Genomic DNA, 19810 nt, shown 5'->3' with positions numbered 1-19810 from the left:
CCCCCACTGTACATACAACATGTCATTGTAACATGCTGTTAGATCTACAATAACCAATTGAACTTTCTACTTACACGAAGCCCTACCATACTGGGAATTGTTGAGCCTACGAAGGAAATTGTGAGAGTTATTTTTTGATCGGCCTCCTACAGCAGGTATTCATAAAGGCTCATTAGAGATATGTGGATAGGCTTATAAGCACCGAATTCAGAGGCGTACATAGGCGCAGCGGTCTAAGGCACTGCATCTCAGTGTTTGAGGCGTCACTACAGACCCCCTGGTTCAATTCCAGGCTGTATCACAACCGGCCGTGATTGGGAGTCCCATAGGCGGCGCACAATTGGCCCAGCATCGTCCGGGTTTGGCCGGTGTAGGCCGTCATTGTAAATATGAATTTGTTCTTAACTGACTTGCCTAGTTAAATAAAGGTAAAATAAAATATATATATAAAAACAAATTACCTGGCATTGGCCATTTCACCTTTTTTTCATATGGTTTAATTGACTTGATCTCCAGGATATCTAAGAGAAATAAACATGTTGTAATGAAAGCAGATTTACCTTTATAAAAAAGCAGAACTTAAAGTGTGCAGCCTTTTCCAGAAAACAAACCAGGTTTTCTTTCCAACCACTGTTGTTGTTAAGCCAAAAATAGGCTGCTGTTTAGATGTAGGCATCAGCAATTCCTTCCACATATTATATATTTTTGCCTGTTGACCTTTATTATCAACATGTAGCCTATGATTTAATTCCCTTTGTGTCCTACTACCTGCCTTGTATTTTGCTCCAGCATTGCTGAACTGCACCCCCCAATGCTTCTTTGATTGCATTCCTGTATTTTATTTAAACATCCGGGTTTTCCCACTGACTGACTGTGCTTACTCTGGCTTACTCCCCTCTCAGAAGCCATTTTGGACTCAGTTCAGTTTCTTGCATGTGAATGTCGGACCCTGTCCTCAGCGATTCACGACAACAGAGTAGAAAAGGTTAACGCGCACCACGGAGCGAGAAAATTGTTTATTTTAATCATTGAGTTTCTTTTACCTTGCCGATTTTACACCCTGGAATCCACTGATCCTTTCCCGATGGATTTGTTTCTATTTAAAACTTACTTCTAGCCCGTGCAATTTTGTTGTATTGGGGAACTGTACACACAAAAGCAACCCGAACTCTTGGTGCTGTGGACATCGAAGGCCTTGGGTCATTTGGCTCGTTGTGTTATGCCGATCATCTCTTTAAATGTTCGCAAAGGAAAAGAGGTTAAAAAGGAGAACATCTGGTGTGTTTCTTTTTAATTAAAGGAATATGTTTGCTTCCTGGCTGACTTTTGCACTTTTTCTGGGAACTTTTTGTGCAGGTAAGCACCCTATTATATAATATCGCTTATTGAGGTTAGTGAATTGTCAATCAGTTATAGAATGTTTCCAGTGATTTCAAATTGTAAGAGAATCGCAAAACACCAATTCTGATGTTTCTAATAATGTAGAGACAATCGAGGGATAACATGTTGTAGGTAGTCGCTTGGTTATTAATATTGGGTTAATATGTATGTGTGTATGTATGTGTGTGTGTATGTATAAAAATGATAGTTATCAAATGGCATAGAAATAGCTAGTGCAATAATTCAACAGTTAACATGTTGTTTATGTTATTTTAAGTAACGATGCTAGAGGTTATTTAGGCTTCTCGATGCAGTGATGTATTGTCTATATAGATAGATCAATAAGTAGATCGCAACCAGATAATTTCCGAATTATTTCGATTATTTTGTCATATCAATTGTCAGGACTCAGTGATGACAATAGACGTATGGCATTTATTAGACTATATATTATATTTACACATGGCAGCTTATCGTATTTGGCAGAAATATGAATTAAGTCATGTGGCCTCATAATGTTTCAAAGATCATTAACTATAGAAGTGTGGTGCTCTATTGGACAATACAGAGATATGAAAGAGATCCACAAGCTGTTTTGAAGTGTTTACACGTTCATGAGACACGTTTATCAGTGTAGTTTGTCCTGTGTAGACAAAATTTAAAGCACGAGTGAAGATCTCTCTCCCTATCGAAGCGCGCTGACAGAGAGGTGTTGATACTGGAATGAATTATGCTTATTTCAGATCACCACAAGTTGTAGAATTCCACACTTATTTCGCACAGCCCAATATCACGTAGCCTAGCCTAATAGTTTTTGTTGTTGTAGCAAAAAAATAATGTATGCTTTGGCTTTTGGGTTTTCTAAATAGGTTTTTATAAGCATTCTACTCTGGATTCCCACGCGAAATGGAATTAATGAAATGCGTTATGTGATTGTTCTTGATCACATTATCTACTAGTTCAATGCATTTTGGCCTATACCTGTAGGTACAGATATCATTTTGAAAATGTGTTCATCACTGCTGTTGTGTAGTTCCCTCCTTAATTAGTCGACTTAGGAGTGTAAAATTGCTCTTTTTGTGTTTTATTTTTGCTTTTGTTGAAATAAAATGGTTTATGAATCACTTTGTGTATGGTTATGGTTACCATTGATTACAAATCACAGACACAAATGATTTGTGATTTGGCTGCATGCTTGTTGTCAAACACTGTCCTAACATCCTGATATTTTGGTAATTGGTTACAAAGTGGCAATTCTGGATACTTAGCCAATAAAGTGTTGCCTGGCTACCCAGACTCCTTGCTCCAGCCAAACGCCACGCCACGCCACGCCACGGACATTAGTTTCTTCTCCACAATGAAGTATAAAGTACAATGAGCAGCGGAAGACTCTAGTGTGAGTCGTCAGGCTAAATGCAGTATAGGTACAATGCATTCAACAGTAACTTGTTTAGCCTACATATAAGTTCACAAGGCTGCGGAGCCAGACGGATTACCAGGACACGTACTCAGAGCATGCGCTGACCAGCTGGCAAGTGTCTTCACTAACATTTTCAACATCTCCCTGACCCAATCTGTAATACCTACATAGTCCCTGTGCCTAAAACACCAAGGTAACCTGTCTAAATGACTATCGCCCCATAGCACTCACATCTGTAGCCATGAAATGCTTGGAAAGGCTGGTCATGGCTAACATCAACACCATCATCCCAGACACCCTGGACCCACTGTAATTCGCATGCCACACCAACAGATCCACAGATGACAACAATCTCTATTGCACTCCAGACTGCCCTCTCCCACCTGGACAAGAGGACCACCTACATGAGAATGCTGTTCATTGACTACAGCTCAACGTTCAGCACCATAGAGCCCTCCAAGCTCATAAACTCAGGACCCTGGGACTGAACAGCTCCATTTGCAACTGGATCCTGGACTTCCTGATGCGCCGCCCCCAGGTGGTGGGGGTAGGCAACAACAAATCCGCCACTCCGACCCTCAACACGGGGCTGTAGTAGAGCTGGTTGAGAGCTTCATGGTCACATCACCAAGGATCTATCATGGTCCACACACACCAACACAGTCGTGAAAAGGGCACGACAACGCCTCTTCCCCCTCAGGAGGCTGAAAGAGGGTAGTGCGTACGGCCCAGTACATCACTGGGGCTGAGCTCCCTGCCATCCAGGACCTTTATGCCAGGTGTGTCGGTGGAAGGCCTTAAAAATTGTCAGACTCCAGCCACCCAAGTCATAGACTGTTCTCTCTGCTTCTGCACGGCAAGTTGTACAGATGCAACAAGTCTGGAACAAACAGGAGGGCTGAACAGCTTCTACCCCCAAGCCATAAGACTGCCCGGGTAGCTATTTGGTTAACTTTAACTATATGCGTTGACCCTTTTTGCACTCACTTTTTTTGACTCATCACATACGCTGCTGCTACTGTTTATTATCTATCCTGTTGCCTAGTCACTTTATCCCTACCTATATGTACATATCTACCTCAATAAAAATAAAACGTATTCCCTTCAACCATCAAGTCCTAAAGATCACTAGGGATTTGATAGGTCAGTGGCAATACCCTTGGTTTCTTGCAAGCAACAGAAAGATAAGTCCTATGCCGTCTGGTCACACCAATACACAGCCAAAACATTTGGGCTACTATGAAAATCACATGTATTCTCCCTGTTCTGAGCAAGTCCATGGGAAGAGACAAGTCATTGTAATGAAACATGCCAAATCATCGCTGCTACTCAGATCATTAGCAGCCAGAATTGTAAATGGTTTTGCAATGCTGTAAGAGGGGTCCCATAAAACGAGCTGTTTTGGCTGCTGGATGTGTTGTGTAATGGTCTCACTGAGTGCATTCCGTGGCTCCCTGGATAGCAGCAGAGGTAGTAAAATACAGCTTCGCGGTGCTCTGCTCTTTTCAGCTGATTATCCTCTCTGTTGAGACAAAGGAAGACGGATCCCTGCCCTGCTCTCTCCGTCTCGCTCTCTTTCTCTCGCTACCTCTCTCTCTCTCTCAGTCTCTCCCTCTCTACCTCTCTCTCTACCTCTACTAGCAGGAGATGCTGACACGAGTCATAGCATCTCGCTCCTCACTCACTCCTGTCGATTCATTGGCTTTTGCTGAGTGGAGGAGAGACTGCGATTGTCCTGTATCATCTATGACAGCACGGCGTCAGCCGAGGCAAGGGCTGCATGCCCCGGTGTCGATTGACCTTGCCCTCCGATCTGTGAGCGTGTGTGTGCATGTGCTGTATGTGAGAGCAGGACATGGGGTTTGGAATGCTGTTAGTGCTCTCTCATCGCAACATCACTGAATCAGTAACATTGTTGTGTGTGTGCTGTGCTGGATTTTCAAAGGTTTGGCCATGGTGTAGTGGGGGAGGGTTGGCTCCGGGAGTATGTATTACTCCTCTGGGTTATAATGGCCACTGCTTAACCCTCTCTTCTATTCTCTGTCTGAGAGACACACAACATCTAGCCCACTTCTGCATATTGTCCCAAGAATTTGCAGTTGAATGCATTTGTTATCATTTTCATATGGATACATTCTATAGCGCATGGACAGAGAAATAGGGAGGGGGCGTGTAAGAGGGGGACAAACACTGTGGGAGATGGGGGGGATGGGTAGCCTCAAGCAGGAGTAGGGATTTAAAGTGACAGTGTGTATTTTCCCCCCTGCCATGAAACAAAGATGTTGAGCTGTAGGAGATTCATGGCATAGTTGTTTGGAAGAGAATAGGCCAGATATGTTTATTTTCCAAACATAATGAATGTGTGAGCCCACAGAAAATGATTTTATTTTGTTTTTAGCTTTTTCCTCAATGAAAGCCATAAATCAATCTTTGTAGTTTTGCAACATTTTCCCCCCACCTCATAACTTGTTGTAGAGAGCAATGAGCACTTAACAAGGGAGACAGGCTGGATTCTGCCCTGAAGATCCCAACCGCTGCTTGACTCCATGCTGTTCATTCATCAACACTTGTATTCGTTATCGTGTTTGCTCAGTCATTTCCTAGAATGGAACAAAACAAGCAGAAATTCATCTCATTGCATAGAAATCTGGCCCCCGCAGCAAAATCATTCTCGATGCTTGTTGTGAAAGCAAATCTCACATAGAAAAAGCAGTGATTGTCCAGTTCTTGGAACTCGATCACTGTAGAGGAATCATCAAGACCAATGTTGTTCAAGACCATAGTGCCCACAATGCTCATCACTAAGCTAAGGACCCTGGGACTAAATACCTCCCTCTGCAACTGGATCCTGGACTTTCTGACGGGCCGCCCCCAGGTGGTAAGGATAGGCAACAACACATCTGCCACACTGATCCTCAACACCGGGGCCCCTCAGGGATGCGTGCTTAATCCCCTCCTGTACTCCCTGTTCACCCACGACTGCGTGGCCAAGCACGACTCCAACACCACCATTACGTTTGCTGACGACACAACAGTGGTAGGCCTGATCACCGACAACGATGAGACAGCCTATAAGGAGGAGGTCAGAGACCTGGCAGTGTGGTGCCAGGACAACAACCTCTCCCTCAATGTGAGCAAGACAAAGGAGATGATCGTGGACTACAGGAAAAGGAGGGCCGAACAGGCCCCCATTTAACATCGACAGGGCTGAAGTGTAGCTTGTCTAAAGTTTCAAGTTCCTTGGTTTCCACATCACCAACAAACAGTCATAGTCCAAACACACCAAGACAGTTGTGAAGAGGGCACGACAACACCTTTTCCCCCTCAGGAGACTGAAAAGATTTGGCATGGGTCCCCAAATCCTCAAAGTTATTGGTACTTGGTACTGGTACCACCTGTATATAGCCTGGTTATAGTATTGTAATTTTTTTGTGTTACTTTTTATTTTATTTTTTACTTTAGTTTATTTAGTCAATATTTTCTTAACTCTTATTTCTTCAACTGCATTGTTGGTTAAGGGCTTGTAAGTAAGCATTTCACGGTAAGGTCTACACCTGTTGTATTCAGCGCATGTGACTGATTTGATTTGTTGTCATACAAGTAGCAAGTACATGTAGGCCTATTGTAAAGAAATAGGCTGTGACCATGATCGAATGAATACACATCAGCATCAGTTCAATGTGACTGTGGGTAACTGAAGCAACGCCAAGGGAGACCTTTCCTCTTCATCAACAGAATCTGACACATCAGCCAGCCGAGAGAGGGAGAGAGAGAGAAAGAAGAAATTTGGGTCGAGCAGTGAGTGAGATCAGCGCTGGCTCTGGAATTTCCTTCTTGTGTCGTCCGCCTCACGCTGTGAGAGGCTTAGCGCGCTCCTTCATAACGTGTTTTGCGCAAACATGGGAAGAAATGTATACAATGCACGACTTGCATGCCTTCCTTATGTGATTGGCTTCAGTCCCCGTAAGTGAAGAAACATTGCTTCCATTAATCTGTCGGTTTACTCTGGCTTCTTTCCTAATTAACTGCAGATCTCCAAAACCCCACAGTATGAATCGGGCTAATTTGATAAGCGCAGATCAAAAAAGCCGGTTGCAATATGGATGTCCTTGTGGCGCCCGTCTCCCAGTGTATGGGAAACATGAGCCATCCATGTTTGACTCTACTGCTGCGGCTTGGCGCAAATCGCGACTCACGGCAGGTTTGAACCAAAGTTGAATCAATAGAGTACAGCGGCCCAGTGAGCGATTACATTTTCTCGCCCACAACAAAGACGCTGTGCGACAGGAAATGGAACACGATTTCATTGACTTTGTATTGACACAGCGGCAGAATTGATGATTGCGTAGGGGTAAATTGATGATGTGCTGGCTATTTGAAAAAGCACACAAAAACGGATTGCTCTTGATAGCCTAATGCAAGTACAGTTAGTGACTACAGACTTATTTTGCCAGATGTTTGAGCTATTTGCTAAGCTGAAGTATTAATATAATCTATCCTAACAGCTATTTATATAGGCTGTTACAGGAGACAGAAATTCATAAGACAGAGCAGATTGCAGTTGTCATCTTTTAGTGCACTGGCTGGTCCAGGGTTTCTAGGTTAAACCTTATCCTATATCTTCATCCTTACCATTCCTGGTGGGGCACTGTTGACCCCTTTAGCTAACTGCCATGATGAGGCCTCATGCTTAGTTGTTTACCTGCTGAAAACGGTCATTGACTATGCTCATGCTTAATGCTTGGGGATGGGCAACCCTTAAGCCTATACTCCTATAGAGATGGTTGAGATTGGTTTACTTTTAAGAGAAAGGTGGTTCAAATGCACAGATTATCACCGGCCTCACAGGCCTCTGCATGGGAAACATGCTGAGTGCTGACCAACAGGCATTGCTTGCCAAACCTTAGATAATGTCTCAGGTTAGTTTGATCATTATGTCCCCAATTCTATTATTTCTGAAGTGTGAGTGCAGCGTTTGAAGTTGGAAGGCAGAAAGATTGTGAGCGTCCCAGCTCGGTCGTGTGCTGCTGAGAAGCCACAGTGTTCTGGCCCCAGCGTTTGTTTACCTATGCCGATAACGCGTATCTGGGCAAAGCTGCATGGGTGGAATGCGGTACATAAACAATGATATTTGGTAAGGCCTTATCTTGCCGTAGGCCGCGTCGTACATCATACGCAGCACTCAAAGTCCTCCTGAACATGCAGTGGGATGGGATTAGCCAAGCGTTTGCTGTTCCAGAGGATACGTGCCACGTTTCATAGCATGATAATGTATTACCAATGTTTACTGTTTAGCACAAAACGCGGAGATCAAGCTTTTAGAGTTAATTTCATATCCCTCTTGGGAAATGGCTGGACAACATCCAACAATCTAGATTCTGCCCATATCCACTTTCATGGTTGTTCTCTTCAGAAAATGAATGAGATTCCAATTTGGCTCTTTTCCTCTGTTGCCTAACTGCAGATTATATGGTACACAAATCATTTTAAAAACGATGGGATATGCTTGACCATTAGGAGCTACGGCAGAAGCCTCTAGTTATTGAAGTACTGTATGGTAAGAACTGATGCTGTGTTCTCTGCCTTGGAACTCTTCTGTAGCCTGAGTACCGTGTCATCCCTATATAAAGCTATCTTCTCTTACGTTTGTGATCACCAGACTGATATCATGATGTCAACCCTCTAGCTAGACACTTTGATCTGCAAGAATCAAATGGGTCTAAACAATATGGTGGAAACTCAACTCAACCTGAGCTGAAAGACAGATGGGGTAGGTGGAACTATTTTCCTGTACTACTTCCATCAACCAAGTCCATCCAGAGCCACGGGAAATGTCTAGAGGATTTGGCTAGTGTATGGCTTTGCACTGGGGCATGAATATCTTTCCCTCTGTCCTCTGATTTCCTGCTCCACCCATTCTCCCCATTTCAGAGAGAAGTATTAATATACTACAGGCCTCCTGTAGCTCAGTTGGTAGAGCATGGCGCTTGCAACGCCAGGGTTGTGGGTTCGATTCCCACGGGGGGCCAGTATAAAAAATGTATGCACTCACTAACTGTAAGTCGCTCTGGATAAGAGCGTCTGCTAAATTACTAAAATGTGAAATGTAAGTGGTTGCAACTACTGTGAGTGCTAGATGGGAAGGGAAGGGGCGCTGGTTTTGGAGCTCCTTTCACTGGGATTGATGGCCCTCATGCTCCCGTGTCTGAAAGAAGCCTCCTCTTCCCCCAGAGGACCTGCAGGATGACTCCACCTCCCTGGGTCTCTCCTCTCTAGAGGCCATTTGTCTAAGAAGCTGGGGCCCCTTTCTGGTGGGGTAGACCCAGCCCTTATCTAGGGCCCCCATCTGCTTTTGTGTCCCACGCACTGACCCACCCCTCCTTCTGTGCTGAGATGTCAGGCAGGCTGTTGCTGAGGCCTGTTTGTGGAGCCCCTGGGCCCCATGCTGGGGATGGGCCTGGGAGAGGAGGGAGGGGGGATGGGGCATGGTGGTCAGTCACCCACTCCCCTTTTGAGTTTAGTAGGATATTGACACCACCTCCCTCAGATCCACGGGGAAGGTGAGAACAAAGATTCCCTCTTACATCTGGGTTGGACTCTAGAGGACGCGGACGTGTGAAGGACCGTTCTGCAATGTGTGGATTAGGGATGTTAATTTTAACTGCGTGAAGGTTTAAACAATAGGGCCTAGAAGGGTGTGTTGTTTAGCAACAAATCCTTATGCATGCGTGTACCCTTGGGAAAAAACAGACATGGGTTGGCTTAGAATCAAATTATTTTTAAAATGTTTATATTATATATACATACATACATACATACAGTTGAAGTCGAAAAACTCGTTTTTCAACCACTCCACAAATTTCTTCTTAACAAACTATAGTTTTAGCAAGTCGGTTAGGACATCTACTTTGTGCATGACACAAGTAATTTTTCCAACAATTGTTTACAGACAGATTATTTCACTTATAATTCACTGTATCACAATTCCAGTGGGGCGGCAGGTAGCTTAGTGGTTAAGAGCGTTGTGCCAGTAACCGAAAGGTCGCTGGTTCTAATCCCAGAGCCGACTAGGTGAAAAATCAGTCTTTGCCCTTGAGCAAGGCACTTAACCCTAATTGCTCCTGTAAGTCGCTCTGGATAAGAGCGTCTGCTAAATGACTAAAATGAAAAAAATGAAATGAAGTTGACTGTGCCTTTAAACAGCTTGGAAAATTCCAGAAAATGATGTCATGGCTTTAGAAGCTTCTGATAGGCTAATTGACATAATTTGAGTCAACTGGAGGTGTACCTGTGGATGTATTTCAAGGCCTACCTTCAAACTCAGTGCCTCTTTGCTTGACCTCAGAAAAATGAATTGTAGACCTCCACAAGTCTGGTTAATCCTTGGGAGCAATTTCCAAACGCCTGAAGGTACCATGTTCATCTGTACAAACAATAGTACGCAAGTATAAACACCATGGGACCATGCAGCCATCATACCGCTCTGGAAGGAGACGTGTTCTGTCTCCTAGAGATGAACGTACTTTGGTGCGAAAAGTGCAAATCAATCCCAGAACAACAGCAAAGGACCTTGTGAAGATGCTGGAGGAAACGGGTACAAAAGTATCTATATCCACAGTTAAACGAGTCCTATATCGACATAACCTGAAAGGCCGCTCAGCAAGGAAGAAGCCACTGCTCCAAAACCGCCATAAAAAAGCCAGACTACGGTTTGCAACTGCACATGGGGACAAAGATCGTACTTTTTGGAGAAATGTCCTCTGGTCTGATGAAACAAAAATAGAACTGTTTGGCCATAATGACCATCGTTATGTTTGGAGGGAAAAGGGGGTACTTGCAAGCCGAAGAACACCATCCCAACCGTGAAGCACGGGGGTGGCAGCATCATGCTGTGGGGGTGCTTTGCTGCAGGAGGGACTGGTGCACTTCACAAAATAGATGGCATCATGAGGAAGGAAAATTATGTGGATATATTGAAGCAACATCTCAAGACATCAGTCAGGAAGTTAAAGCTTGGTCGCAAATGGGTCTTCCAAATGGACAATGACCCCAAGCATACTTTCAAAGTTGTGGCAAAATGTCTTAAGGACAACAAAGTCAAGGTATTGGAGTGGCCATCACAAAGCCCTGACCGCAATCCTATAGAACATTTGTGGGCAGAACTGAAACAGCGTGTGCGAGCAAGGAGGCCTACAAACCTGACTCAGTTACACCAGCTCTGTCAGGAGGAATGGGCCAAAATTCACCCAACTTATTGTGGGAAGCTTGTGGAAGGGTACCCGAAACGTTTGACCCAAGTTAAACAATTTAAAGGCAATGCTACCAAATACTAATTGAGTGTATGTAAACTTCTGACCCACTGGGAATGTGATGAAAGAAAAAAAGCTGAAAGAAATAATTCTCTCTACTATTCTGACATTTCACATTCATAAAATAAAGTGGTGATCCTAACTCACCTAAAACAGGGAATTTTTACTAGGATTAAATGTCAGGAATTGTGAAAAACAGAGTTTAAATGTATTTGGCTAAGGTGTATGTAAACTTCCGACTTCAACTGTATATACACTACTAGTCAAAAGTTTGGATACACATTCAAGGATTTTTCTTTACTTTTTAAAATTTTATTTTTACATTGTGGAATAATAGTGAAGACATCAAAACTATAAAATAACACATGGAATCATATAGTAACCAAAAAAGTGTTAAACAAATCAAAATATATTTTATATTTGAGATTTTTCAAATAGCCACCCTTTGCCTTGACAGCTTTGCACACTCTTGGCATTCTCTCAACCAGTTTCATGAGGTAGTCCCTGGATTTTTTATGTACCGGTATTTTTTTATTTAACCTTTATTTAACCAGGTAGGCCAGTTGAGAACAAGTTCACATTTACAACTGCGACCTGGCCAAGATAAAGAGTTACATATGGGATAAACAAAACGTACAGTCAATCACGCAATAGAAAATCTAAATACACAGTGTGTGCAAATGTAGTAAGTTATGGAGGTAAGGCAGTAAATAGGCCATAGTGCAAAATAATTACAATATAGTATTAACACTGGAATGATAGATGTGCAGAAGATGATGTGCAAATAGAGATACTGGGGTGCAAATGAGCAAAATAAATAACAATGTGGGGATGAGGTAGTTGGGTGGGCTAATTACAGATGGGCTGTGTACAGGTGTAGTGATCGGTAAGGTGCTCTGACAACTGATGCTAAAAGTTAGTGAGGGAGATAAGAGTCTCCAGCTTCAGAGATTTTTGCAGTTTGTTCCAGTCATTGGCAGCAGAGAACTGGAAGGAATGGCTGCCAAAGTAGGTGTTGGCTTTGGGTATGACTAGTGAGATATACCTGCTGGAGCGCATACTACGGGTGGGTGTTGCTATGGTGACCAATGATCTAAGATAAGGCGGGGATTTGCCTATCAGTTATTTATAGATGACCTGGAGCCAGTGGGTTTGGTGACTAATATTTAGTGAGGGCCAGCCAACGAGAGCGTACAGGTCACAATGTTGGGTAGTATATGGGGCTTTGGTGACAAAACGGATGGCACTGTGATAGACTACATCAAATTTGCTGAGTAGAGTGTTGGAGGCTATTTTGTAAATGACATCGCCAAAGTCAAGGATCGGTAGGATAGTCAGTTTTACGAGGGCATGTTTGGCAGCATGAGTGAAGGAGGCTTTGTTGCGATATAGGAAGCAGATTCTAGATTTAACTTTGGATTGGAGATGCTTAATGTGAGTCTGGAAGGAGAGTTTACGGTCTAACCAGACACCTAGGTATTTGTAGTTGTCCACATATTTTAAGTCAGACCTGCCGAGAGTAGTGATTCTAGTCGGGCAGGTGCAAGCAGCATTCGATTGAAGAGCATGCATTTAGTTTTACTAGCGTTTAAGAGCAGTTGGAGGCTACGGAAGGAGTGCTGTATGACATTGAAGCTTGTTTGGAGGTTTGTTAACACAGTGTCCAATGAAGGGCCAGATGTATACAAAATGGTGTCGTCTGCGTAGAGGTGGATCTGAGAGTCACCAGCAGCAAGAGCGACATCATTGATGTACACTGAGAATAGAATCGGCCCGAGAATTGAACCCTGTGGCACCCCCATAGAGATTGCCAGAGGTCCTGACAACAGGCCCTCCGAGTTGACACATTGAACTATATCTGAAGTAGTTGGTGAACCAGGCGAGGCAGTCATTTGAGAATCCAAAATTTCTATTGTCCAATCGCAGTTGTCAATTTAATCAAAAATCATGTGACCTGATTAGAACAAATCTGGTCCCATCATAGCCCATATGAAACAGTTTTACAGCTGATTTATTACTATGTCATAACCTCCAACTAGGGTCTGGAGTTTTACCTGGTTAGTTTAGCCCAGTGGTTCTCCAACCTCTCCTCGGGGACCCCCAGACTTTTCACAATTTTGTTTTAGCCCTAATAAAGTTAACCTGAATCACCTAATCAAGGATTAGTTGAATAGTTGAGTCAGGTGTGCTACTTCTGGAATAGATCAAATACATGAACCGGCTGTGGGTCCCCAAGGAGAGGTTTGAGAATCACTGGGTTAGTCTACCAGATCAGGAAAAACTCTCCCATCTGTACAACACATATTGCAGGGAACTATGAAATGTATCCATGACTGTCTATTGAAATACCCCCCCCCCCACCACCCACATCTTGGACCTGTGGTGCCACCTCTGAAATCACCACACAATGTTACAAATGAAGAAACATTTCCTATAAGTATAGTATATCAAAAACATTTTATAGGATTGGCTCCCATAGTTGTCTCTCAATACATTGTTACGGTTGTTGGTTAGCTAGCGAATATTTGCCATATTAGCATAAACGTGACATGAGTCAAAACATCTCAAATTAAGACATGGGATAAATAACAAGATACAACGAGCTGAAACGAGCCACCTACGATTCCCCACATGGCAGCTTCTTGCCATTGTTGCTAGCTATCTTAGCGTCCAGAATCATAACACCACATGCCTCAATTCTCTTTTGCTGTAAATGCTTTCCAACAACACCTCTTTTGACACATTCACTGTCAGGGAACAGGAAGTGATGCAACATACTCTGACTGAAGGCCGTGTTACATTTGTCCCAGATGTGGCCTACATTTTTCAAATATCCAAGCAGTTTGGCTGTCATCAGGCTAGTTCACCCCAAATCAAAGTTTTGGTATTAAAGAAGGTGCCTATCGTCTAGATGGGGCCAAACCTTTCCATTCAATTGGTATGTCCCGTGTGGCTCAATTGGTGGAGCGTGGCGCTTGCAACGCTAGGGTTGTGGGTTCGATTCCCAAAGGGGACCAGCATGAAAGATTACGAAAATATGTGCACTCACTACTGTAAGTGGCTCTGGATAAGAGCATCTGCTTACTGACTAAAATGTAAAATGTATGTAGGGCTGCAGATTTGGCAAGTACATAGGTACTCTAAACCAGATTGCATGGAATGTGAGCACAACTTCACTTTTTGGACCACTTCTGAAAACATGTAACAAACTTTTTTTGTGGTGAACTATCCCCTTTAGCTCTCTGGATCTAGATGCAGCGGGTTGTTTTCTCTCAGATGGATGGGTAGGACCTTTGATCAGGCTGCAGACTTGTTTGATTCAACACTGTCCTCCCCCTACTTCCTCATCCCCTGTGTGGACTGTGGAGATATCTCCCTATTATCTCATGCTCTCCCTCCCATTCTTGAGTTTTTTAAATTATTTTATTATTGTATTTTATATGGAGATGACGGCGGCAGCTGCTTGTCTGGTTTCTTCCTCGTCCGCTGTCTCCAGATGGAGGCGTACACTGGTTCACGTAGACTCCCAGGCTCCTCTGGTGACCCTCCCGTCTCGGGCCCAGCTGTCGCAGACCGTCAACACACACACTTAAACTTACAAACAGACTTCTGTTTGACCATTTCTCTGATGTCTGCGGCATTTGTTGTGCGGAGAATGTTGGTTGTACAGCACAGAAAATGAGTATTTCAGACCTTGAAACCATTTTTCTGTGCCTTTAAAAATTATTCCTCTTATGATATTGCCTGTGACTCACCTTCATCATACATTTGTATCATATTGTAAGCCAAGGCCACAGCCAAAACGTTGCTGGAATCCTTCTGTTCTGTTCTGTTTAATTTAATGTTACCGTGACCATCTAGAGAACTGACATTCACTATTGATGGACAATGGAGATTTGAAGGAGTGTGGGAGAGGGTCACATATTCCCCCTAGTCCTGAGAGGGGTAGCAGGCCGAACCATAGACATGGTGATGGGCAAGTTCCTCTCCGGAGTGGTTGTGGGGAGGGATGGGGGGGACAGCGACAGAGGGAGAGGGTCACAGGGGGTGCGTCTTTGTCATGGTAAACCCAGTGACTTGACCACCTGCTGTGAATAAGGCTCCAACAATGGCTGTCTACAGCTGCATGGGAAATGGACGTAGACTGACTCTGAAAACTTTATCACAGGCTAATTTTCAGAATCGAGTAGCCTACATTTACAGAGCTAACATTTTTCTCTGACCTTAATTTGAGAAAATAGTGAGCGGAGGTCATGCTCCCTAAACTTAGGCTAAACTAACACAAGCTGGCTAATATGAGGCTCAACATATTGTGTATTTGTTAGGGTCACTTTCAGGTGCAGCAAACTTCCCCCAAGGCCAAATCCTATAACCAAATATTTACACAACTCAAACTTTATCGTCAGTAAGGATTTGGCCCCTAACATTTCTCTCTGGCAGTTGTGAGATGCTTTGAAAGGGAACCTCGGGAGTTATGCCCCTCTCTCCATGGTGCTGCTGAGGCTCAGTTGGTGCATTGTGGGTCCATTGTCTAGGGTCCTTTTGTAGTGTCACTGAGGGCAAACACTGATTGATCGCCAGACATTAAGCAATATGCTAATATTATGCTGTCACTGTCAGATGGACGGCGGTGTATTCCGAGCCACGCAGACTGAAATGAGGCTGAAACATTTCAGAGTCCTGGAACGAAGTAAATCATATCCTCATTTTGAAAACTGTGCAGCTGAGTTGCCTTGCGCTGTGTGGCCAGAGTTCTATGTTCTGTATTACCATCTTGCTCTTCTGTTGCTTTTTGTTGTGGTTGGTGAACATGGGGTGAGTGCACACAATGCCAGCTGGATTCATTGATATCGATAGTTTTATATTGTGACGGAGAGGGCCTTCAGAAGGTTGGACCTTGTAGACAATACTGAATGTGCTGTGCAGTACATTCAGGCCTATGTTATGCCACCTCTGCATAAGGTATGCGGTTCAGGCCTTGTCGTGACCTAGTTTCGGAGCCCCCCACTATTCACACAGATGTGAGATTCCAGCGTTCCAGTCGGAAGGTGCCCTCTGTAGACCCTGATGCCTGTTGGTTTGGGATGGGAATGAGAGAACCGTCTGGTCCGATGGCCGCAGCCTGCCCGTACCCTCCCCTTCAGGCTCGACTCAGAATCCCTCCCCTACAATCTCCCTCACACACTGCCTCACCTTGCTCCGTTGGCAGGCCTCACCTCGATCTGTTGGCAGGACTCACCTCGATCCGTTGGCAGGACTCACCTCGCTCCGTTGGAAGGACTCACCTCGCTCCGTTGGCAGGACTCACCTCGATCCGTTGGCAGGCCTCACCTCGATCTGTTGGCAGGGCTCATGTCGATCCGTTGGCAGGCCTCACCTCGATCCGTTGGCAGGCCTCACCTCGCTCCCTTTCCCCTTTCCCCCTCTCTTTATATGAATATTCTTGTCCCCCGATTTTAATTATTATTTTTGTTTTGGTCCGTAGTTTGTTGCGGTCGAGTTGTGGTTGGTGTCTTTCCAGCGGCTATAAATAGCAGAGTGTTGGAGTTAGTATCTGAATGAGTGGGAGCAGCACAGCGCAGAAGAAAAAGCCCTTTTTGGCATCCAGCTGGCAGCCTGCCAAGGCCTGGCCGAGTGTAGCGTGGCGGCGGAGAGTGCTTTTGGAGGTGGTGTAGTAAAATGGACTGAAGAGCTGTTTGTTTTTTTTTGAATTTATTATCTTCTCTCTGTCTGGTGAGTTTTCCTTTTTCGATAATAAAGGCGGCGTTGTGAATGGGAAGAAGCACTGTCTTGTTTTTGTATCTCCTTAGCCTGCGTAGTCGCCGTCGGAGCTCAATTGAGTAACGCCAGGGTTGCTGATTGATTATCGTTTGGGTTTTTTCGAGTAGGCCGAGGTTATGTGAGTTGAATTAGGGTGGGCTTTAATGCTACAACAGAAGTCTTTGGTATCTTCAAAACGATAAGCAACAATGTTAACTCAGAACCTTCATCCGGAGGACATTTGACTAGTGCTATTAAGAATAGAAAACTATCTCTGATAAAATAGCTTATCTAAATATGTCAGAAAATAAATGCAATTTATTCAGAATTAAAGACCATGTATATGTCTTATCAAATATTGAATCTCTTGACACTTTTGTCTACGATATGAAGCATGACTAATCTTCTTAGATAAACCTTTGGAATGATTGTAATGTCGAGACATAACCACCAAACATATGGTAGTTTTCCCAGATGTGTGTCTCTGAGATGTATATGATCAAGCAAAATGACTGTATCATGTCATTAACACTCTTGGTCATCATCAGACACATGGTCACACACATGCAAATGACCCAATGTGATCATATGGATTTGAAAACGAACTCCTCAATGAAACCTCATTATGGCCCAAACCTTGTTATTGACCTTGGTTTTTGAGTCACAACAGAGCACCTGTCTTTTTGACGTAAGGAATGCAAGCTCTAAGCCTGTTTAATTGAATGCATCTGGCAAACATGAATCTGACACATTGATGGGTTGTGTATAGCATAGTTAGGATAAAAACAATTTTTTTTGGGGGGGGTCATTTGTGGAAAACATGCATGTAGTTAAAGTCCACACCGGAGCGGCATCTCGTCATTGTCACCACCAGGGGCGGTGTGTTCAATAGGGCGATATGGGCGACGCACTGCCAAACGGGAAAAGGAAGGGATTTTTTTTCTAATCAATTATATCACGGCAACAGTAGTTATCAGTGTTGTAATCTAGACGTCTGATCTGCCACAGTGCCACACTGCCACTAAATGTCCAATCAGGCTAAAGTCGTGCTTCAAATGGCTCCCCCCCCTTTTGGGGCGATTTCAGTCAGGTTGAAAATCGCCCAGAAGTCTGTCATAGACTCCCATGTAAAATCTATTTTTTTCAAATTTCAGAGCTTTCAATACAATCTCTATGGGTGTCTGAGGGCTTGCACTTACGCGCTTTCGTCATACGTAACGTAACCATGAACGTAACTAAGAAAAGAGCGGGTAGCCTCATCAATCAATTCACGTACTACTATCAAGATGGCTATAGCGTTCAGTGCAACTCGATTGTGTCTTTGAAAGAAGTTCCTTTTTGTCGGCGAACAAATGAAGATAAATTGGCAACGAAACAATTAGGACCTCCCAGACCAAATTTAATAATTCAACAGGTTTCTACTAAAGGCGGAAAGTCCTACACCCGAGGATTTTCCAAAAATTGGTACGAACGAAAAAAGACATTGCCACTCAACTGGATGAGGGATACAGGCTAGCTGTCCGCCGCCACAACGATGAGGTTAGTGTTGATAATCACACGTTTACTGGAGAACTGAGACCAAGTAGAGACTTTGGACAGGGTGGATATGGTATAATAAAGGCAGTTTATTCAGAGGTAAAGATATCTGGAATCGCGTGCACGGACCCGTTCGTCAAACTCTTAGGGAGCTATACATTAAGCACCATTACTTACCATATCAGATAAGAGAAATTGCTGCAGCTACATATATTTTACATCCTGGCCCTACATAGTTCACTATTTGCATCACTTACCAAAATATTACATGTGGTCATATATGCTTGGAAAGTGGAGATGCCATAGAACGTCAAAAAAGTAAACATTGCTGGAGACACATTGCCGTTTTGGAGAAGACATCGCGTTTGCTAGCGAAGAGATTTGTTGTGGCAAATGAACTTGGGCTGGGAATTGCCAGGAACCTCACGATAAGATATATGCATTGCGAGTCTCATGATTCTATACGTATTGCGATTCGATACTGTGATTTTATTGCGCACCATATGTCTGTTGCAGAGGGATCAGAAAGCCATGAGAACGAGTTTTGATCAGTCATGGAAATAAAAGTGCTGAAAACAAATTGGCTCCCAATGTGAAAAGATTGAGAACAAGCTATGAAGGAACAATAATGGTGTTTTGGTGCAGGTACAGCCAACTAGCGCTAAAATATTGCGATATTGTCAATACAGTATATCGTAAAGTATCACTATGTAACTCGATTTCTTTCACCCTAATCCCTCAAATTAACGGTAAATAACTGAATTGTTTGCCCCACATTTAGCTAAGATGATTAGCTAGCCAGCTAAAATGTTTTATTTAGTTAGCAGTCGCATCTACAATAGTTTACTGTCAATAACATGTCTCCAAAAATGACGTGGTGTCTCCAATTGTGTTGACATTTTACAATTGCGATGCGCATCCATGAGTATCCACTTTCTGTAGCTCAGCTGGTAGAGCACTGCGCTTGTAACGCCAAGGTAGTGGGTTCGATCCCCGGGACCACCCATACACAAAAATGTATGCACGCATGACTGTAAGTCGCTTTGGATAAAAGCGTCTGCTAAATGGCATTATTATTATTATTATTATTATTATTATTATTATTATCTGAAGAGAGCCCCGAAACATTGTGTGCAGACATTTTATGCAATAAATGAAGTAGGTTGAATCTAGTAGTTCTGATCTTCTGATTGGTCCTGATGAGTTGGGCGAGGTCCCCTCCAGGCTAGTGTCACTGTTGCATTGGCTCTGAGTCGGGTTCTCTGTCTTCAAATGTTCAGCCTAAGAGAGGGATTTTTGTGTGTGTGTGTGTGTGTGTGTGTGTGTTTAACAGTGATGATGTGTGTGTGTGTGTGTGTGTGTGTGTGTTTAACAGTGATGATGTGTGTGTGTGTGTGTTTGTGTG

General features: G+C 43.6%; 1 protein-coding gene across 1 annotated transcript in view; it reads left to right on the top strand.

Annotated features, from left to right (window-relative positions):
* Positions 1–930: 930 nt before the first annotated feature.
* Positions 931–19810, top strand: part of LOC121549654 (activin receptor type-2B) — a 61475-nt gene continuing 42595 nt past the window's right edge. Inside the window, exon 1 of the mRNA XM_041861443.2 lies at positions 931–1356. Coding sequence (XP_041717377.1) covers positions 1305–1356 — 52 coding nt within the window. The 5' untranslated portion in view covers positions 931–1304. The remainder of the gene's footprint in view (positions 1357–19810) is intronic.

This window comes from Coregonus clupeaformis, chromosome 34, assembly GCF_020615455.1.
Source record: "Coregonus clupeaformis isolate EN_2021a chromosome 34, ASM2061545v1, whole genome shotgun sequence".
Lineage (NCBI taxonomy): Eukaryota > Metazoa > Chordata > Actinopteri > Salmoniformes > Salmonidae > Coregonus > Coregonus clupeaformis.
This window is presented reverse-complemented; position numbering and strand designations above follow the sequence as displayed.